Below are 21594 nucleotides of genomic sequence, written 5' to 3' on the forward strand. Positions count from 1 at the left end.
TTCCAGCCTGGGCAACAGAGTGAAAACCCCATCTTAAAAAATAATACATGGTGAAAAACAAAACAAAACACAACCTGTGCTCTGAAAATCAGATTACTTGGTTCAAATCCCCGCTTGTGCCACTTTCTACCTGCATGACCTTGAGCAAGTCACACAACCTCTCTGTGCCTCAATTTCCTCATCAGAACAGTAACTGACAGTATGTCTCACCTGACACAGTGATTTGTGCCTATAATCCCAGCACTTTGGGAGGCCAAGGCAGGAGAATGCTTGAGGCCAGCAGTTTGAGACCAACCTAGGCAACAAATCGAGACCCCCCCCATCTGTAGAAAAAACTTAAAAAATAAGCTGGCAGTGATGAGACTGAGAGCCTGTAGTCCCAGCCCCTTGGGAGGCTGAGGCAGGAGGATCCCCTGAGCACAGGAGTTTGAGGTTACAGTGAGCTAATCGTGCCAGTGTACTCCATCAAGGGAGACAACATGAGAGACCCCGTCTCAAAAATCAAAACAAAACAAAAACCCCAGTATGTCTGTCTTAAGATTATTGTGGAGATTATGTTAGTTAATATATATAAAGGGCTTAGATTGCTGCCAGATATCTAGTAAATGCTCTATAAATGTTTGCTTTTTTTTTTTTTTTTTCTTTTGGAGACGGAGTTTTACTCTGTCGCCAGGCTGGAGTGCAGTGGTCTGATCTCGGCTCACTGCAGCCTCTGCCTTTCAGTTTCAAGCAATTCTCCTGCCTCAGCCTCCTGAGTAGCTGGGATTACAGGCGCGTGCCACCACGCCCAGCTAATTTTTTTTGTATTTTTGGTAGAAACGGGGTTTCACCATGTTGGTCAGGCTGGTCTCAAACTCCTGACCTCATGATCCACCCGCCTCGGCCTCCCAAAGCATTGAGATTACAGGTGTGAGCCAGTGTGCCTGGCCTAATGTTTGCTCTTATTAGGTCAAATAGAGAAAAACAACAACAACAATAACGACAAAAAACACCCATAACTGACCATAACTTAGGTTTTTTTACGTGGGGAAACAAAGGTTTGGAGAAACTAGAGGCTGAGTTAGGATATTGGTAAATTTCTGGATTCCCAGTCTAATTGTCAGCCATTTCAATCTTCAATAATTAATGTAACCTCTCAGCTTCCACTTAATCACTTGCAAAATGGGACTAATCCTATCTCATTGGATGTTGGGATTGGTGTGTATAAAGGCGGATCAGAGCCCAGGCACGGTGGCTCATGCCTGTAATCCCAACACTTTGGGAGGCCAAAGTGGGTGGATCACTTGAGGTCAGGAGTTTGAGACCAGCCTGGCCAACATGGTGAAACCCCGTGTCTACTAAAGATACAAAAATTAGCTGGGCGTGGTGGTGGGCGCCTATAATCCCAGCTACTTGGGAGACTGAGGCAGGAGAATCGCTTGAACCTGGGGGGTGCAGGTCGCAGTGAGCCAAGATCCTGCCACTGCACACCAGCCTGTGCAAAAGAGTAAAACTCCATCTGAAAATAAATAAATAAAATAAAATAAGTAAGTAAATAAATAAAGCGGCTCAAAATGAGCGTTAGGACAATGATGCCTTCTCAACTGGGATAATATCGCCCCCAAGGGGGCAAAAAACTTACTCTTTTTAATATGGAAAAGATATATGTAAATAGACATACAGTATATCTGTGTTATTAAACTTTCATGATAGGCAGCGATTAGAAAAAAAAGTCTGAAAAGGGCTCCTTAGGGGAACAATAATGAAAGAAAAGTTGAGAAACACTGCTGTCCAAACCAAGGTTTTTCCCGCTTGGCTTGTTTAGCCACTAGTGGGCAGTGAAATTGGCTTAATGGGTCATGATCAATATTTGGTGGAAAAATGATCTAGAAAATTCCACAGGGCACTGCATATAATGAGTCAGAACGTGTTGTGCAAAGGTTTTCCATTCAACGTGTGGGTGCGTGAACTGCAGTCACAAAATAAAAGATATCTCAGCTGGGCGCAGTGGCTCACCTCTGTAATCCCAACACTTTTTTTTTTTCTGTCACCCAGGCTGGAGTGCAGTGGCACGATCTCGGCTCACTGCAAGCTCCGTCTCCCAGGTTCATGCCATTCTCCTGCCTCAGCCTCCCAAGTAGCTGGGACTACAGGCACCTGCCACCACGCCCGGCTAATTTTTTGTATTTTTAATAGAGACGGGGTTTCACCGTGTTAGCCAGGATGATCTCGATCTCCTGACCTCGTGATCCGCCCGCCTCAGCCTCCCAAAGTGCTGGGATTACATAATCCCAACACTTTGGGAGGCTGAGGTGGGCACTCACTTGAGGTCAGGAGTTCAGACCAGCCTGGCCAATATGGTGTCTCTACTAAGAATACAAAAATTAGCCGGGCGTGGTAGCGTAGCGCGTGCCTGTAATCCCAGCTACTTGGGAGGCTGAGGTAGGAGAATCATTTTTTTTTTTACATCCCCCTGTCCCCAGGCTAGATCATGGCCATCGGCACACTGCAATCCTGCCCTGGTTCACCATTCTCTGCCTCACCTCCGGCCCGCCACCACGCCCGGCTAATTTTTTGTATTTTTAGTAGAGACGGGGTTTCACCGTGGTCTCGATCTCCTGACCTTGTGATCCACCCGCCTCGGCCTCCCAAAGTGCTGGGATTACAAGCGTGAGCCACCGCGCCCGGCCAGAGGTAGGAGAATCATTTACCCGGGAGGTGGAGTTTGCAGTGAGCTGAGATCCCGCCACTGCACTCCAGCCTGGGCGACAGAGTGGGACTCTGTCTCAAAAACAAACAAACAAAAATACATAAATACATAAAGAAATAAAATAACAGATATCTCTTGTGGATCACTATTACAAAAATTTAAAGCCATTGCTCAAAACCACAATTTTCTCCTTTCATATTTTCTCTCTCAGACAAGCTTGTGCAGCCTTGGACTGTTTTGCTCTAAACAAGAAGAAATTGACAAGGAAAGGAAGAAATGTAGGAGCGAGTCCAGATTCCAGTGAAACTCGGGCCTGACTCTAACCAGCTCATGGCCTGGAAACTTTCCTGCCTTCCACATTTTCTTGTCCAGGGTAAGCACAGGTGCAGAGGAAAATGACCATCCCTGGTCACGTGCAGTGGCTCACGCCTGTAATCCCAGAACTTTGGGAGGCTGAAGCAGGAGGATCGCTTGAGCCCAGGAGTTGAAGACCAGCCTGGGCAACATAGCAAGATCCCATGTATAGAAAAGAAAAAAACTCCCTAAATTAGCCAGGTGTGGTGGCACACGCCTATTGTCCCAGCTACTCAGGAGGCTGAGGTGGAAGGATCACTTGAGCCCGGGAGGTGGAGGCTGCAGTGAGCTCTGATTGTGTCACTGCAATCCAGCCTGGGTGACAGAGTGAGACTCTGTCTCAAATTTTAAAAAAAGAAAAAGAAAAAAAAAAACCCCAGAGGGGTGCTACTCCTCTTCACTCCTTCTGCCTCTCCTGCTCTCATCCCTTCTTGTCACCTTTTTCCCTCTCCCATCTTCTCTCCTCCCCTCACGCCTTCTCCTCTCTTCACCTCCTTTTCTCCAGACTTGGAAGGCAGCGGTCACATTTACCGATTTTGTCATGTACTGTATGGTCTGAAGCATGTCATTCAACTTTTCTGAGACTCAGATTTCTCAGCAGTAAAACGGGGAAGTTATTTGTAAGGTGGCAAAGATGATTAAACGGGAGCATGTATATAAAGTATTTCAGCCCGGTGCCTGGCATACGGGGGGTGCTCAGAATGACAGTAGCTGGCTCGGAATGACAGTAGCTGGCTACTGGCTACCATGTGAAGTATTGTAGTTTCTATGCATTGGCATGATTTAGTCCTCACAACGAGCTATGCAGGAGCTGGGAAAATAGCAGGGCAGGCTGCCTGGTTTCAGATCCCAGCTCAGGATCTTTTCATATATATATATATATATATATATATTTTTTTTTTTTTTTTTGAGACAAAGTCTTGCTGTGTTGCCCAGACTGGAGTGCAGTGGCACCATCTCGGATTACTGCAACCTCTGCCTCCTGGGTTCAAGCTATTCTCCTGCCTCAGCCTCCTGAGCAATTGGAATTATGGATGTGCACCACCACACCCGGCTAATTTTTGTATTTTCAGTAGGGATGGGGTTTCGCCATGTTGGCCAGGCTGGTCTCGAACTCCTGACCTCAGGTGATCCACCCCCTTCTGCCTCCCAAAGTGCTGGGATCACAGGCGTGAGCCACCATACCTGGCTGCTCTTGGTTTAACTTTTAATTTTCAGAGTCCCATCCAGAGGGAAGAAAATAAAGTAGCTAAAGAAGCAAACGCTGGCCGAGCATGGTGGCTCATGCCTGTAATCCCAGCACTTTAGGAGGCCAAGGCAAGGGGATTGCTTGAGGCCAGGAGTTCAAGGCCAGCCTGAGCAACATAGCAAGACCCCATCTCTATAAAAAGTACAAAGATTCCTTTCCATAGAACATAGCTAAAAATTTTTTTAAAATACAAAAATTAGCTGAGTGTTGTGTGCACACCTGTAGTCCCAGCTACTCTAGAGGCTGAGGCAGAGGCTAAGGAGGATTGCTTGAGTCCAGAAGTTCGAGTCTGCAATGAGGTAGGATCATGCCATTGCATTCCCGCCTGGACTACAGAGTGAGACCCTGTCTCAAAAGATTAAGAGGAAGAAGCCGGGCGCAGTGGCTCACACCTGTAATCCCAGCACTTTGGGAGGCCAAGGTGAGCAGATCAACTGAGATCAGGAGTTCAAGACCAGCCTGACCAACAGGGAGAAACCCCATATCTACTAAAAATACAAAATTAGCCAGGCACATGGCTGTAATCCCAGCTACTCGGGAGGCTAAGGCAGGAGAATCGCTTGAACCTGGGAGGCGAAGGTTGCGGTAAGCTGAGATTGCGCTATTGCACTCCAGCCTGGATAACAAGAGCAAACTTCCATCTAAAAAAAAAAAAAAAGAATAAGAGGAAGGAGGAGGAGAAGGATAAGTTCTGAAAATACAAATGAGGATGTCTAAATTGTATTCAGTGGTGTTTTTTCCCTCCTTTTTAAAAAAGCCTTTCGGTTCCTTAGGAAAATAAGTTTATGTTTTCTATATCTGCCTAACATTACAGGGACAAATAAATTCAGAAAATATGATTTAAAAAAATTTTATTCACTTCCTAACTGTTTAACCTTGGGCAAGGTACCAAACCTCTCTGTGCCTCTGTTTTCTGATCTGTAAAATAGAGGTACAGTCATAATCCCTACCCACAAGGTTGCTTTGGATAAATAACTTGATATTTTTAATTAATTTTTTTAGAGACGGAGTTGCACTCTGTGGCCCAAGGCTGGAGTGCAGTCTCGTGATCAAAGCTCACTGCAGCCTCAACGTCCTGTCCTCAAGTGATCCTCCTGCCTTGGCCTCCCAAAGTGCTGGTACTACAGGTGTGCACCACCACACTTGGCTGTTTTTTCTTTTCTTTTAGAGTCAGAGAATGCAGATCAATGTCTGACCTGTAGTCTAAGCAGCATTTAACGATGTGACACTATTATTAACCCAACCTCACAGATGAAGAAATTGAGGCCCATAAAGGCTTTGCCCACCATCATTCAGAGAAAGGAAGAGCCTAAATTTAGCATTTTAAAAACTGCAGCTTCACTTAAGGGGCACACATTTTAAGAGGATGCCTCGAGAACGTTTACATATGTATACACTGGTGATCAATATAAGGGCATTTCCAACACTTCAGAAGGTTCCCTGGGGTCTCCTCCCAGTCAATACCTTCCCCAAGTTAAACACTGTTCAGATTTTTCATGATAGATGTTTTGCTTTTCTGAATTTGATGTAAACAGAGCCATACAGTATGTTTCTTTATTTGTTTCTTTATTTCAGCAATAGGGAAGTGAAATGTTTCTTTGATTATCTGTGGACTCTGAATTTGAAGTCCATGTACTCCCACAGTAGAAATGGCCTTCTTTACCTTTTATCCTACACCGCCTTTTAAATCAATAACTACTTAGGACTACTTTTTTGGGGGGGCAGGGTCTTGCTCTGTTGCCCAGGATGGAATGCAGTGGTATGATCACAGCTCACTACAGCCTTGAACTCCTGGGATCAAGCAATTCTTTCCATTCTTTCGCCTCATCCTTCCAAGTACCTGGGACCACAGGTATGTGTCATTGCACTGGACTATTTTATTCTTCTTCTTCTTTTTTTTTTTTTTTTTGAGACACAGTCTCGCTCTGTCGCCCAGGCTGGAGTGCAGTGGCGCCATCTCGGCTCACTGCAAGCTCTGCCTCCCAGGTTCACGCCATTCTCCTGCCTCAGCCTCCCGAGTAGCTGGGACTATAGGCATCCGCCAACGCGCCTGGCTAAATTTTTTGTATTCTTAATCGAGACGGGGTTTCACCGTGTTAGCCAGAATGGTCTCGATCTCCTGACCCCGTGATCTGCCCGCCTCGGCCTCCCAAAGTGCTGGGATTACAGGCGTGAGCCACCGTGCCCGGCCTCTTATTCTTATTTTTTGTAGAGACAGGGGTTCCACTACGTTGCCCAAACTGGTCTTGAACTCCTGGCCTCAAGTCATCCTCCCACCTCGGCCTCCGAGGTGCTGGGATTCCAGCCTGAACCACCGCACTTGCTGTTTGTTTGTTTGTTTGTTTGTTTGTTGTTGTTGTTTTTGAGACAGAGTCTCTATCGCCCAGGCTGGAGTGCAGTGGCGAGATCTGAGCTCACTGCAACCTCCGCCTCCCGGGTTCAAGCAATTCTCCTGCCTCAGCCTCCCGAGTAGCTGGGATTACAGGTGCCCGCCATCACGCCTGGCTAATTTTTGTATTTTTAGTAGAGACGGGGTTTCCCCATGTTGTCCAGCATGGTCTCGAACTCCTGACCGCAGGTGACCCACTCACCTCAGCCTCCCAAAGTCCTGGGATTACAGGCGTGAGTCACCACGCCCGGCCGGGCACCTGCTTTTAATTCCCCTCTCCTTTTCCTTCTTTGCGCCCTGTCCCTGAAACGTAGCTGTCCATCAAGTCACCAATGGATTCTAATTGGCCAATTCTAGGCAAGGCTTGCTGGAACCGCCCCCCAGCCCCCACAGGAAGCAAATGATAGGGCACATGTATCCACTGGTGGGCCAATGGGAGGATGGCATCTTCTGGCCAGTCCACCAATGGGAGAGCATACTCCTGCCCTCCCCAACCGCCTCTGCAGAGCGGCCTCGTGCCTTTGCAGTTTGACACCTTCCTTTTATCCCGAGAAGGTCCCTTGGAAGCCACTTCAGGAAGGCAGGATGGCAGGGCCTGATTCCCTTCATCCTGCCTGTGCCTGCCCCACACCTCTGCTCCCCAGAGTAGATGGGAGGGGAGGTCTTTCTAAACAAAAATGATATCTATGTAAATATATGTAGTTTCAGGCTTGCACCTGTTATTTCTTTTGTTTTGTTTTTTAATGGAACAACAATCGCTTTGGCTTTATTTTGTTTTTTCAAGAAATGTCATTTTAAAGTTCCAAATATCTTGACAACCCCCTCCCTTCCTTTTTCCAAGTTCTGGGTGCTGAGGAGAAACATCAACCTCCCTTTCCGTCTTGCAACCTGTCCCTCAGAGGTGAGGACTGGAGAGAACGTAGAGGTGACATAGGGTGGGCAGCGGGCGGGGCATGCAGAAGATGGAAAATGGTGGAGTTTAAGAGTAGGAGGAGCTGGGTGCAGTGGCTCATGCCTGTAATCCCAGCACTTTGGGAGGCCGAGGTGGGCAGATCACCTGAGGTCAGGAATTCGAGACCATCCTGGTCAACACAATAAAGTCCTGTCTCTACTAAAAACACAAATATTAGCTGGGCATGGTGGCTGGCGCCTGTAATCCCAGCTACTTGGGAGGCTGAAGCAGGAGAATTGCTTGAACCCGGGAGGCGGAGGTTGCAGTGAGCCAAGATCACGCCACCACACTCCAGCCTGGGCAACACGAGTAAGACTGCGTCTCAAAAAAAAAAAAAAAAAAAAAAAGGTCTAAATTGGGTGTGTAAAACAAAAAATTAGGATAATTAGGATGTCGAATTGCCCCAGATGAGGAATATTAAGAGTAATAAGGATGCAAAGAGCTTAGAGAAGAGGTTTGCCTGGTGGCTTTCAATGGCCACAGATGGATGGGTCTCTTGGGTCTTGCCTCACTGGGAGTGAAGAAGGCTGCCGGGGGTTCTGAGGGTGTTGTGCTGAGGTGTTCTCATGGCCGTCTTTTTCTGCCTTCTTGGCTGCAGGCAGGCATGACCCTGCTGTTCGCAGTGGGTTGCGTCTTCTTCCCGTTGTGCTTCACTGCCCTGCGCTGGGGCTTGCAGAACCACGCCAGCCTGCAGATGGAGAGACAAGAGGCTGTCCTGGTAGCATCCAAGTAAGAGGACCAGGGTGAGGGTGTCCTTCCTGGGGCCGTGGCTGGTGGAACTGATCTCTTACTTTCAGGATGAGTTCGTGGTGAAAGCAGAAGCAGAGTGTGGGGTGGAGCTGGGATTTGGAGTCAAAAGACACCAGCAGGCTGGGCACGGTGGCTCACGCCTGTAATTCCAGCACTTTGGGAAGCTGAGGCAGGTGGATCACCTGAGGTCAGCAGTTCAAGACCAGCCTGGCCAACATGGTGAAACCCTGTCTGAACTAAAAATACAAAAATTAGCCAGGTATGGTGGCAGGTGCCTGTAATCCCAGCTACTCCAGAGGCTGAGACAGAAGAATCACTTGAACTCGGGAGGTGGAGGTTGCAGTGAGCTGAGATCACACCACTGCACTCCAGCCTAGGTGACAGAGTGAGACTCTGTCTCAAAAAAAAAAAAAAAAAGACACCAACAGTGGGGTCTTTTGTGAGTCATTTAACTTCTCTGAACTTCAGATCCCTCACTGGTAAATGGGCTTAATAATAACACCCACTTTCCTTTCTTCATGGAGATGTTGTGTGAGGATCATGTGAATCAGCGTCTGTAGAGCAGGGGTTGAAAACCGCTGCAGATAATATGAGGGTTGTGGGCTCTGTGGGGATGATATAGGCTGGAGGACTCACCTTCTCTGCTGAGAGCCAGTGCTGCTCGGCTCCAGCCACTGATAATGTTATATGGTTAGAACGTGGGCCAGTGTTTTTGGAATTATGATTCTTTGTCGCTGTTGTTGAGACAGGGTCTTGCTCTGTTGCCTAGGCTGGAGTGCAGTGGCACGATCATGGCTCACTGCAGCCTTGAACTCCTGGGCTCAAGCAATCCCCTTGCCATAGCTGGGACTACAGGCAATGCACCACCATGACTGGCTAATTTTTTTTTTTCTGGTAGAGACAGGGTCTCACTATGTTGTCCAAGCTAGTCTTGAACTGCTGAGCTCACAGGTTCCTTCTCAGCCTCCGAAGTGCTAGGATTCCAGGCATGAGCCACTGTACCCGGCCTCTTCTTCTTTTTTTTTTTTTTGAGACAGAGTCTCACTGTGTCACCCAGGCTGAAATGCAGTGACACCACCATGATTCACTGCAGCCTTGACCTCCCTGACAAGTGATTCTCCCTGAGAATCGGGCTGACTCCTGAGTTGCTGGGACTACAGGTGTGCGCCACCATGCCTGGTTAATTTTTGTACTTTTAGTAGAGACAGGGTTTCTCCATGTTGCCCAGGCTGGTCTTGAACTCCTGGGCTCAAGTGATCCTCCTGCCTCAGCCTCCTGAGTAGCTGAGACTACAGGTGCATGTCATTGTGGCGGGCTGTCTCCCAATTCTTTTTATTTTTTTGAGATAGAATCTCACTCTGTTGCCCAGGCTGGATCGATCTTGGCTCACTGCAACCTCCACCTCCCAAGGTCAAGCAACATTCCTGCCTCAACCTCCCGAGTAGCTGGTATTACAGGTGTGTGCCACCATGTCCAGCTAATTTTTGTATTTTTAGTAGAGATGGGGTTTCACCATGTTGGCCAGGCTGGTCTCAAACTCCTGATCTCAGGTGATCTGCCCACTTTGGCCTCCCAAAGTGCTAGGATTACAGGCGTGAGCCACCATGCCCAGCCTCTCCCAATTCTTGAATACTGATAAGTAACTAAGAATTTATTTAAGAACTACTATACTGACAACTGCATACTGGCCAAACAAAACATGTATGTGGGCTGGGTTAGGCCCTTGGGCTGCAGATCTATGACCTGTGTGACAAAGCTTACCATAAAAGTTTACTATCAGCAAACCATAGGAGAGGGAGGGGGTACACGGAACACAGATTTTACTAGGGTGTCTACATGGATTCCCTGGCAGACAAAAAAAGCCTGTCTCTACTCACCCGAAGTGAAACCGCAGTTCCATGACCAGCCTTGTAGTCCTCAATCGAGTAGTTACGGTGGCCGCCCATCACCCAGCCTCCCCAACCTCTGTCCTTTTTGCAGTTTTGCTCATGTGTGGCTTTGGGGTTATGCAACTATGGTTTTTTGGTTTTCTTTTAAGATGGAGTCTCGCTCTGTCGCCCAGGCTGGAGTGCAATGGCGCGATCTCGGCTCACTGCAACCTCCGCCTCCCGGGTTCAAGCGCTTCTCATGCCTCAGCCTCTCAAGTAGCTGGGACTACAGGCGCATGCCACCATGCCTGGCTAATTTTTTGTATTTTTAGAAGAGACGGGGTTTCGCCGTGTTAGCCAGGATGGTCTCGATCTCATGATTCGCCAGCCTTGGCCTCCCAAAGTGCTGGGATTACAGGCGTGAGACACCTTGCCCGGCTGCAACCATGGGTTTGAAACCCAGCTTTTATCCGGGCGTGGTGGCTCCCACCTGTAATATCAGCATGTTGGGAGGCAGAGGTGGATCGCTTGAGCCCAGGAGTTTGAGACCAGCGTGGCTAACATGGTGAAACTTTATCTCTACAAAAAATACAAAAATTAGCTGAGCATGGTGATGTGTGCCTGTAGCCCCAGCTACTGGGGAGACTGAGGTATGAGGATCATTTGACCCCGGGGAGGTTGAGGTTGCAGTGAGCCATGATCGCGCCACTGTACTCCAGCCTGGGGGACAGAATGAGACCCTATCTCAACAACAACAACAACAACAAAAACCCACAAAATTTCTAAACCTGTTTCTTCTATAAAACAGGGATACCAAATAAGAATCAGTAGAAATCACCTGGTGCTGTGCCCAGCATGTAGTAAAAATTCAGGGAGCTGGATCCCCTTTCCCCCTCCCGTGAAGGGCTGAGGACAGGAGCTAGGTCCGCTGTTGTCTCTAAAACCGGCTCTAAATCAGCGTGACTTCTTGGGTGCTTTCCTACATATTGCCACTAGAGGGCAGCACAAAACAGCAAATCCCACTCCCTTGCCTTTCTTTGGGGGAGGCGAGGAGTGGGCTCTGGCAGAGAAAGGCAAACCATAGGGTTGATTATTGAGCTTGGAGACCAAAGGAGTTTGCATTACAGGCCCTTGTCATGCTGAAGTCCACAGGACAGTTGGGATCAGGATGGAAGGCCAGAAGTCAAAGGGGGCAGTGCCTCTGGCTCAGGTCCCACAGCGCGGCCCGGGCCCAGTCCCCAGGCCTCACTTTCCTTATGGGCCAGTGAGGAGCTTGCACTAGCCCACCCCGCAGTCCTTTCCCACTCTGAAACTAGGCTGTTTGTGGAAGTTGCAGAGGAAGGGGAGCTAGGAGCATTAAGGAAACTGGGGAGGCCAGGAGGGGCTGGCAGTCTGAAGAACAGGGCCTGGGCATCCTAGGGCTCCCTGGGACTTCCCGAGAGGCAGCTGCCCCACGCCCTCGCCACCGTCCCCCCTTCTTCCACTCCCTGCCCCTCCGACGCCTGCAATGAGAGGGCTCTGCCACTTCTGAACTGGGTGACCTCAGGGAGCCTCAGGATCATTGCTGGCCCTGTGGGAAGGACAGGCGCAGCGCCCTCGGAGCTCCTGCAGCAGACAGGACATGGGCAGCCCTGCAACACAGTCAGGTGCCCCCTCTGGCCAATGTCAGCTTCCTTCCCGGCCATCGGGTGAGGGGGCCTCTGGGTCTGAGGATGCTGTGTTGAGATGTTTTTGCTCCTATCCCCTCCCTCAGCTCTTCCTTCTGAGAAAGCACCACTTGCTCCCTCTCCCAAGGAACCCTCTCTTCCGCTGGAGTGGGCACCCAAAGCTCGGACCCGGGTCAGGCCACAGAGGGATGGCTTGGCGAGGGAGGAGATGCCAGGCATTTGCAAAGTGCTGATGGGAAGCAGGGTCAGGCCCCTATGGGGGTTCAGGGCCCCCTCCCAGCTGGCCAAGGAGCCCTGGGCCCCCTTCCTCCCCAAGAGAAGAGCTGGCCCCTGTCCCCAGCAGCCCCCCATGCCGCCGCAGCTGCTGTTCCTTTAAGGGCCTCCCCCTCCCTCTTTCTCTGCTCCCCCCATCTCTGTCGCAGCCGCGGCTGTGGCTTAGAGCTGCATGGGGAGACGCCACTGCAGGTCCGGTTTCTCGGTGTCTGGTCGGTGCCATCATTTCCCTGCCCCTCCCCCGTCCTCCCCAAGCTGGCCGCTTCCCCTCCCCCTCCCCCTCCCCACCGAGGGGGCAGGGGGCTGGGCACGGAGTCTCTATGATGCCATGTGCGGTGTCTGTGCCGGGCGGCGGGGACTGGGGCGGCAGCGAGAGGAGGCAGCGGAGCGGGGAGAGCGGTTGTGACCGCTGACCGCTTGCCTGGCTGCTCCTTTGCTCCCTCCCGCCCACCTCCTTCCTTTGGGGCTGGCACCCAGACCCACCCCCACCCCCTCCCCGCCTCCTCGGGCCCTCCCAGCCTCTCACGTAAGCCTCCCCTCCCCACCTGCCTGGTGGCTCCCTCCCCTCCCCCATCCGCATCCTCCTCCTCCTGTCCCCTCTTCCTCTCTGTCCCTCACCAAGCCATCCCCTCTTCGCCTCTCCCCATCCCTCACTGGCCTGCTCCTGCTCCCCTTCTCCCATCCTCCCCTCCCCTGTCTCTGCCCAGCCAGCCCCCTCCCGACTCCCCAGTTTCATTGGACTCCCTGGCCCCATCCCATCCCTGCCCTGGCCCCTTTGTGCCCCTTCCCATCGTTTTCTCCCTCCTTCCCGGGCTTGGCTTCCCTTCTCCACCCCTAACTCCTTCCGCTCGGCCTCCCTGCCCCTTCACGGCCCGCCTGCCTCCCTGCCCAAGTCCTGAGCCACCATGCTGACCCCGATGGTGGCCGGGGGGGTGGTGTTCCCCGGACTCTTCCTCCTCTCCAAGAACACGCTCCAGCGGCTGCCCCAGCTACGCTGGGAGGAGGCCGACGCAGTCATTGTCTCAGCCAGGTAAACCACTTTCCTTCCCCTCAGCCACTCTCTGCTTCTTGGGCTTCTCGGGGAATGGAAGGGACCTGGCACTTCTCTGGACCCTCAGCGGTGGGGGACCGGGAGCTCCTGTGGGGGTCCGGGGCTTTACCCCCAGGCTTCCTCTCTCCTCACTGCCTGCCTTGCTCACTGTTCTGGGAGACCTCATCCAGCCCGGCCATCTGGTCTACTAGTGTTCAGCCCGCCTCTCTCTTCTTCCCCGTACACCCAAAACAGGGCTGGCATGCAGTGAAGACATTCCTATAAGACATTAGGGACCGAGGCCAGGGCCTGACAGCTAGGTGTCATTCAGGGCGAGTGTTTGGGGCCAGGGATGGAGGAGTGGATGATACAACTCTGTACCCCTAGAACAGGGCCAGAGTGCAGAGTGGAGGCTGGTGGCAGTCAGGAGACAGTGGGAAAGTGACTGGGGAGCTCGGGGTCACAAAGGGTCCAGAGTGAGGCCTGTGTCATGACTGGACAGCTAAGCGGGGCAAGAACCAGCCCAGGCTCCCCTCGTGGGGAGAGGCCCAGGCCAGCAGTTCACTCTCAGTGGGGTCTCACCTCAGGACGGACACCTTGCCGGCTTGAGAAGAGGGAGAATCAGTTTCCACAAATGGGGAAGGAAGAAGGTGGCAAGGAGTGGGGTGGACTGAGGAACAGCAGCCGAGCGGGCCGGAGAGCCGTGAGGTGCCCGTGGGGGCACATCTCAGGCAGCCCAGCCTTGGGAGAAGGCGGGCAAGGACTGGCCTGAGAAGTGGCTGAACGCAAAGCGCAGTGGTTAGACTAGCAACGAGGAGAAATCAAGGCACACGCCTCTTCCCTTCTGCCTTTCTAGCACACCTCCCTCTCTCCCCCAGGCTGGTGTCCTCTGTCCAGGCCATCATGGCCTCCACTGCTGGCTACATCGTCTCCACCTCCTGCAAGCACATCATCGATGACCAGTAAGTGCTGCAAGACCCCCCTGCCCAGGTGCCAGTGGTTGGTGTGTACGGATAATCCCGGAAGACCCCACATCTTGGAGGGAACTCTGTCCGTGGTCCCCAAGCCCTTAACTTGGGCCTGAGCAAGTTAACTGCAATAACCGCAACTCAACACCCGGGGATAAATTTATCCCGTCCTGTCCTTAAAGGTCAGAACCAGGGGGAGAAGGAGCAGGGATCAGAGAGGATCCTCAAAGCGCTTTCTAGTCGGCTTCTAGGTCTCTCATGTTGTCGTGGATTCCCCACCTCCTCCCTGCCTTCCACCCCAGGAGGCAGACCCCATTTCCAGCCAGCACCCAGATGGGGTGCCCCCTCCTCATGCCAGGCTCACCCCTCAGCCCCTCCCAGAATCCAGGCATCCGGCACCCACTCCATGCGTGAGGGAAAGGAGAGGGAAGAGATGACACGCACAAGGCCACACAGGGCCAGGCAGTGCGGGAGGGGATGAGCGTGAAGAGGCCAAAATGTGGCCGGGCAGCTGCTGCAGTGTCTGGTGCTTGCCAAAAAGGCCCAGAGGTGTGCGGGCAGGAGGCGGGGGACTGGGAGGAGAGGGGCCCTGTCCGTGGTGCTGACGGCCGCCCTAGGTGACCCACGGGTGGCCTCTTGCAAGTTGCCTTAGAGGTGCCCACAACACCCCCTTTGTAACTTTCAGCACCACTTCCCTTCTGTGGCAGCCACTGAGTCCCAGGGGACATTCTCTGGACGCCCCTGATGGGGGGTGCCCTGTTTCTGTTTGCCTCCTCTTTTCCCGAAGATGAGTTGCCTCTTCTGTGGTGAGGCAGCGGCCCTTCCTGGAAGGGCTTCAGCGAGAGGAATTAAGTGGCAGCTGCAGAGGACAGTTCTTGGCTTAACTCTTTCTTCAGACCCTGCCCAGGGACTTGGCTGCTTCTTGGCCTCTGCCCGCCCCTTCCCACCACCCCTGCTCCAAGCTGAGCCTGGGATCCAGCACTTCCTCCCCAGCCTTCACATGCAGAGGTCATCTTTTAGCTTCTGCACCCCCCTGCTCCCCAGGCCCCCCGTGTCTGTTCCTGTCCTTCTTCCCTGCTTTAATCCTTAGGTAGGTGGGGAGGATCCGGGTTAATCCAGGGCAGCAGCTGTTCCTACTTCTGAGCACCTAATTGCCAAGAGGGTGGGGATGGGATTTAACACCTCACACAACAGCCCAGGGCCTGGTGGCCTCTCCTGGTCTCCTGCACCAGCCCAGCTGTCCCATCTCCCATCACCTCTGCTGGGCCTGCATTCTGGGCAGCTTCTTGCCCTGAGTCCTCCAGGCCACTCTTGGGCCGTCTCTCCCTGTGTTCCCGCCTCGCGTTCTCTGCAGCTGCCCCTCCCCTCTCATCTTTCCCTGCCTCTGGGCCGCAGCTTCACACCATTGCACCACAGTCTCAGGTTCCCTTTTCCCTGGTACCGTCCCTGCTGGAGAATGGGCTGGCTCCACTCACAGGCCGCCTGCCCCAGGCTCCCCATCCTCAGAGGCCTCAGCCCCAACTTCTCCATGGCCCCCTCCACGTGCCTCATATTTGGTGATGGCTTCTGGCTGACTCTGCTTTCATCCCTCTACCCCTTGTGGGGCGAGCACCCCAGGTCCTGCCTCTCTGACCTCCTGCCCCCACCCCAGACCAGTCTCGGGACTACAGGATTTAAGAGGAACTGCCAATGTGCTGACTCCAGAAGAAAAAGCTGTCTTGTCTATTCATCCATTTCTCGTTTTTGTTTACTCTCCAAGAACATGGAACTTTCTTTGTCCTTGGCTCCTTTTGCTCTGCATTTTCCCCTTAACGCTTGGCCGTCCCTGAAAAACAACACAAAACAGACAAGAGATTGGGTGACTTTGGGGCAGGGCGAACAGCGCTGACAAGACCTCTCACTTGCCAACAAGGTCTGTCTCTGATGCCTCTCGGATCTTCTTGGGACAGTGGGGATGACAGTGAGGGCTGTGGAGCCACACTGCCCATGTCCCTTCCTTGGCCAGGTTACCTAGCCCCTCTGTGACTCACTTCCTCACCTGTACAGTGGGGATGATGGCCACACCTACTTTTTACAGGGTTTTGGGAGCGGTAAATAAGTGCATGCATGGGAAGTTTGGAAGAGCGCCTGCCCGAGGAGGCAGGAATGGGCGTTCACCCCTGTGACCTCTCTCTCCAGCACTGTCGCCCTTTCAGCTGTTGCTGGTCCTAATCTCATGGTAAGGTTAGGACAAATAACCATGGCAAGGTCCCACCTGCCTGGCCTGGGCTTATTCTGTCACTGTATCTGTGCCTTTTGGTCTGCGGGCATCTTCTGGTCTTTTCTTTTCCCCCCACTGTACTGCAGAGAGAGAGGAACATGGGTGAGTTCTGAGGCCACAGGTTTGAATCCCAGCACCATCTCTTACTAGCTGCGTGACTGTGTGACCTTGGGCAAGTTTCTCACCCGCTACCCTCTGGATCCCTCATCTGTACCCGAGACTCTGCTCCTGTCCAGGGCTGCCGTGCTGACCCCTGAGATCCGCCCCCACTCACTGGTGTCCCCTTTCCTCCTTGCTCCCCCACCCTGTCTCTCTGCCCAACAGACACTGGCTGTCCTCTGCCTACACGCAATTTGCTGTGCCCTACTTCATCTATGACATCTACGCCATGTTCCTCTGTCACTGGCACAAGCACCAGGTCAAAGGGCATGGAGGGGACGACGGAGCGGCCAGAGCCCCGGGCAGCATGTGGGCCATAGCGCGCGGCTACCTGCACAAGGAATTCCTCATGGTGCTCCACCATGCCGCCATGGTGCTGGTGTGCTTCCCTCTCTCGGTGGTGAGTCCCGGGGAGCTGGGCGCGTGGGGTGCAGGTGGCCCGCTCCTTGGTCCTGCTGGTGCTGGCAGGAGCCTGGGAAGCCCCGGTTCTGGGTACTGACAGCCAAGCAGACCCAGCGCATTCCCAGGGAAAGCTGTTGTGGACAGGCAGGGTTCACTGAGCACCAGCCCAGGGGCCCCAGGGTGTGGGGGCAGCCTGGCCCCGGGCTGGACGATGCCCGGCTGTGGCTCTTTGGATATGTAGTTGCACGTCTCTGAGCCTCAGTGTCCTCACTTGTTACATAAGGGACACAGTCTTTCTGCAGGACCGTGAGAGGGATGCAGCCAAGTCATGCACCTGCTCCTGCACCCAGGTGTTCTTTCTCTTTTTTTTCTTTCCAAGACGGAGTCTCTCTATCACTCAGGCTGGAGTGCAGTGGTGTGATCTCGGCTCACTGAAACCTCTGCCTCCTGAGTTCAAGTGATTCTCCCGCCTCAGCTTCCCAAGTAGCTGGGATTACAGGTGCCCGCCAACATGCCTGGCTAATTTTTTTGGTGTTTTTAGTAGAGACAAGGTTTCACCATGTTGGCCAGGCTGGTCTCAAACTCCTGACCTCGTGATCCACCTGCCTCAGCCTCCCAAAGTGATCCACCTGCCTCAGCCTCCCAAAGTGCTGGGATTACCGGCGTGAGCCACTGCGCCCAGCCCTGCACCCAGGTGTTCTGACCTTCAGAGTCAAGCATCTCCCAAAGTGACAGAGGGGAAAGAGGAAGGGCGGGGGCTGCCCAAGAACCCAGGGGCAGCCCCAGCTCCTCACCTTCCTGCCTCTGTGCTCAGGTGTGGCGACAGGGGAAGGGAGACTTCTTTCTGGGTTGCATGTTGATGGCAGAGGTCAGCACACCCTTCGTCTGCCTTGGCAAGATCCTCATCCAGGTGAGTGAGCACGGGAGGGTGCGGGAGCCCAATGGGGAGGTCACAGGAAGGGGAGGGACCTTCAAGGTTGCTGCCAAGGGCTCTGGCCCCTTCATCATCTCCCCTCACCCCGTGCCTTTTGAGCACCTGGTGCTTGTGTCCTGGCAAAGTGTCCGGTCTGGGAGGAGCTGCCTGCTAGGGTCGCAGGGAGGCAGGGAGAGGGCCAAGGGTGGCCTAGCCCTTCTGCTGCCACGGCCACCATGTCTGTGTCTCCTCAGTACAAGCAGCAGCACACGCTGCTGCACAAGGTGAACGGGGCCCTGATGCTGCTCAGCTTCCTCTGCTGCCGGGTGCTGCTCTTCCCGTACCTGTACTGGGCCTATGGGCGCCACGCCGGCCTGCCCCTGCTGGCCGTGCCCCTGGCCATCCCTGCCCACGTCAACCTGGGCGCTGCGCTGCTCCTGGCCCCTCAGCTCTACTGGTTCTTCCTCATCTGCCGCGGGGCCTGCCGCCTCTTCTGGCCCCGCTCCCGGCCGCCCCGGGCCTGCCAGGCCCAGGACTGAGGCCGGGGGCCGGGACCCTCCCCTCTCCCCCTCCCCCCCCCACCCCCGTGGAGACAGGGCTCTGGGGCTGATGGCTGGGGGTGGGAGCCAGGGTCCTCTTGCCCGGACAACCCCAGGACTGACAATGACCCCGAAAGGGAAGAGGCCCCATCTCTCGGGGACTGAGGAGGTGGAATGAGGGGACCTCTTCTCCCTACCGTGCCCCCTTCTTGCACACCCCTGTGCTGCAGGAGGGGAGGGGGCACCGCCTCCCACCCACTGAGGGCAGGAGGGCTTGTGGGGAGGGAGACCGACAGGGTTTCAAGGAGACCAGGAGTCAGAATGTGGGGAGGCGCCTCTGCCAAGGCCATCCCAGCCCCTATGCTGCCACCCCTCAGGGCTACCCATCACCCGAGAGGAGAGGATGCCCCAACTAACCCCCGCTGGCCCTCGGGCCTCCCGAGTGGCCGGCTGCAACCACGGCTCCTCTCCAGGGTAGGCCAGCTTGAGGAATCTTATTTATTTTATTTATTTACCCAAATTTGAACTAGTCTGTTGGGTTGGGGGAGGGAGGTGGCTGCTACCCCCACGCCTTCCCAGTGCTGACAACCCCGGGGGCAGGCGAGGGTGCCCAGTCCCTCACCATCGGCTGCACATCACGCCCTCGGGCCCTGCCATGTCCCTGGTGCTACTGACCTCTCAAGGCTTCCTCCAATCTGGGGTCAGGGGACCCTGGGAGGTGCTTTACAGACCGCTAATAAAAGACGATCTGCGTGAACGCCACCAAGGCCCTTGCCACCAAGTTTTTTGGGGCTGGGAAGGGAGGAGGTGGGGGGCTTGGGCCATGGGAAACAGAGGGGGCAGGATCCCCGGCTGCTCGCTGGACAGTCAGGGAGGAGGAAAGCAGGGAACTTTTGCCCTTCAACAGGAGAGGAGTTGGGTGTGGGTGCTCAGGTTGAGTCCAGAGCCCTTGTCCGGCTCTTTAGGCCCCTTTCTGGAAGTTTCTGTGGGGCATGGAGATCAGAGGGGAGAGGTCACACCCTGCCCCGCTAGAACTGGGATCTTCAGCCGCTCCCAAGGAAGGTGGTGGTGGGTGGGGTTGGAGAAAGGGGGCAGGCCTTACATGTGGGTGCAGAACTGGAAAAGGAGAAAGAAGAACGCCACCACCAGGAAGCCCACCAAGATGTGATGGAAGAGCCCGGGGCTGGAACCTGCTAGACAAGCAGGACCCTTAACTCCCCTCTGATGGCCCAATGAAGGGTCTGGGGCTGCTCTCCTCCAGGCCCTGGCGGGGAGGGAGGTCCCTGCTCAAGCTGGTTCATACCTGAGTTAATGAACACGATGGGCTTCTCTTCAATAAACTGGGCCACAGCCAGGAGCCTGGCTTGGTCTGAGTCCGGATAATTGAAGAAGTCAGGTCTGTCTAAGAAGCGCAGAGACTCTGTTCCCAGGGCTGACGCTGTGGCACGCTTGGGTCTGGGTGCTAGGACCCAAGCAAAGTCTGTGACAACAGCCAAGCTGACCCCTGCCTTTATCTCTTGAGGCAGAAGCTGACTTGGGACCCTGTGAGACCACTCAGCCTTATTGCAGAGGCTGTGGAGGGTCTTGATTTCCCTCAGGGTCAGCTGGGTGCACCACGACAAGGCCCACGGTTGTTGGGGGGTGGGTGGGACCAGCAGGATGGGAGAGAAGAGTGGAAAGAAAAGGAGAGGGTGCAGGGTTGGTTTCCGAGTCCCTAAGTGGGCATCACACTTTATGCCCCCAGAGCTGCCTGCCTTCCCGCTGCTCCCAAGACAGCTTCTTACCAGTTTCTATGGCCCCTAGTGCAGCCAGCCACACCCACACCAGCACCCACGGCCACAGCCTCATGACTCCTATCATGAGGTGGGGGCTCTGTGATGTCACAGCCCAGAGCTGTTCTGATGGCACTTTGGGGTGAGGGGAGAAAGTGCTAGGAGCTGTGACCCCTCCCCCATCCCTCACTGTCATCAGAAGAGGAGAGGAGAGGTTGGGACCAGTCTTCATCCTCTGGAATGTCACTGATGATAAAACCATAATGGTGGCAGCCCCAGCATTTACAAAGAGGAGGGATGTGGCAGGGCCATCTTGCTGAAAGCCCGAACTAAAGGAAGCTGTGTTTGGACAACAGGCACAATTTGGGGTGGCGGCACATGGCCACACACCTCCGGTTACCCCTTGGATCAACCACAGGTAACATTTGTTTTATTTATTTTCATTTTTTTGGAGACAGAGTCTCTGTCTGTCACCCAGGCAGGAATGCAGTAGCGCGATCTTGGCTCACTACAGCCTCTGCCTCCTGGGTTCAAGTGATTCTCCTGCCTCAGCCTCCTGAGTATCTGGGATTACAGCTTTGGATAAATCCCTTCCTTTTATCTGCCTGCCACCACACCCGGCTAATTTTTGTATTTTTAGTAGAGACAGGGTTTCACTATGTTGGTCAGGCTGGTCTCGAACTCCTCACCTCAGGTGATCTGTTCTCCTCGGCCTCCCAAAGCACCCAGCCTATTTTATATACTTTCAGAGACAGGATCTCACTCTGTCACCCAGGCTGGAGTACAGTTGTATGCTTACTGCAGCCTTGAACTCCTGGCCTCAAGTGATCCTCCCATGTCAGCCTCTTGAGTAGCTGGGACCACAGGCATGTGCCACCATGCCTGCCTAATTTTTGCATTTTTTGTAGACATGAGGTCTCGCTATGTTGCCCAGGCTGGTTTCGAACTTCTGGCCTCAGGTAATTCTCCAGCTTCGGCCTCCCAAAGTGCTGGGATTACAGGCATGATCTACCATGCCCAGCGGGTAGCATTTATTGAACACCTATTACTACGCTGGCTGGACCCCATTTATAGCCAAGTCCCTTGCACAAATTGGTTCATTTGCCCTTGCACTGACCCTCAGAGGCAGGTACTCTTTTTTTTTTTTTTTTTTTTTTTTTTTGAGATGGAGTTTCACTCTATCGGCCAGGCTGGAGTGCAGAGGCAAAATCTCAGCTCACTGCAACCTCCACCTCCTGGGTTCAAGCGATTCTCCTGCCTCAGCCTCCTGAAGAGTGGGATTACAGGCGCGCACCACCACTGTTCGGCTAATTTTTGTATTTTTAGTAGAGATGGGGTTTCACCATGTTGGTCAGGCTGG

General features: G+C 53.6%; 2 protein-coding genes across 7 annotated transcripts; one reads left to right on the plus strand and one right to left on the minus strand.

Moving 5' to 3' along the window:
• The first annotated feature begins 2921 nt into the window (after positions 1-2921).
• Positions 2922-19224, plus strand: TLCD3B (TLC domain containing 3B). Of its 5 annotated transcripts, none has more exons than XM_058440898.1 (6): positions 2922-3062; positions 8232-8362; positions 14100-14183; positions 16774-17008; positions 17825-17920; positions 18178-19224. In XM_058440898.1, the coding sequence occupies exons 2-6, from the start codon at positions 8238-8240 to the stop codon at positions 18460-18462; spliced, it is 825 nt and encodes a 274-aa protein (XP_058296881.1). In that variant the 5' UTR covers positions 2922-3062; positions 8232-8237; the 3' UTR covers positions 18463-19224. The 5 variants fall into 5 exon arrangements, with proteins under 5 accessions (XP_058296881.1, XP_032011723.1, XP_058296882.1 ...); XM_032155832.2 differs by lacking the exon at positions 2922-3062 and adding an exon at positions 7206-7582; XM_058440899.1 differs by lacking the exon at positions 2922-3062 and adding an exon at positions 7508-7582 and having other exon boundaries at positions 8236-8362.
• On the minus strand, positions 15919-20447 carry CUNH16orf92 (chromosome unknown C16orf92 homolog). Of its 2 annotated transcripts, XM_032155859.2 has the most exons (5): positions 20247-20366; positions 19766-19924; positions 19565-19652; positions 16448-16529; positions 15919-16014 (listed from the first exon to the last, which is right to left on the minus strand). In XM_032155859.2, exons 1-5 carry the CDS (start codon positions 20320-20322, stop codon positions 15937-15939), a joined length of 483 nt encoding a protein of 160 aa, XP_032011750.2. In that variant the 5' UTR covers positions 20323-20366; the 3' UTR covers positions 15919-15936. The 2 variants fall into 2 exon arrangements, with proteins under 2 accessions (XP_032011750.2, XP_032011751.2); XM_032155860.2 differs by lacking the exons at positions 15919-16014; positions 16448-16529 and adding an exon at positions 18947-19445 and having other exon boundaries at positions 20247-20447.
• Between the last annotated feature and the right edge of the window lie 1147 nt (positions 20448-21594).

Source organism: Hylobates moloch, unplaced genomic scaffold, assembly GCF_009828535.3.
Source record: "Hylobates moloch isolate HMO894 unplaced genomic scaffold, HMol_V3 SCAFFOLD_6, whole genome shotgun sequence".
NCBI classification, from domain to species: Eukaryota; Metazoa; Chordata; class Mammalia; order Primates; family Hylobatidae; genus Hylobates; species Hylobates moloch.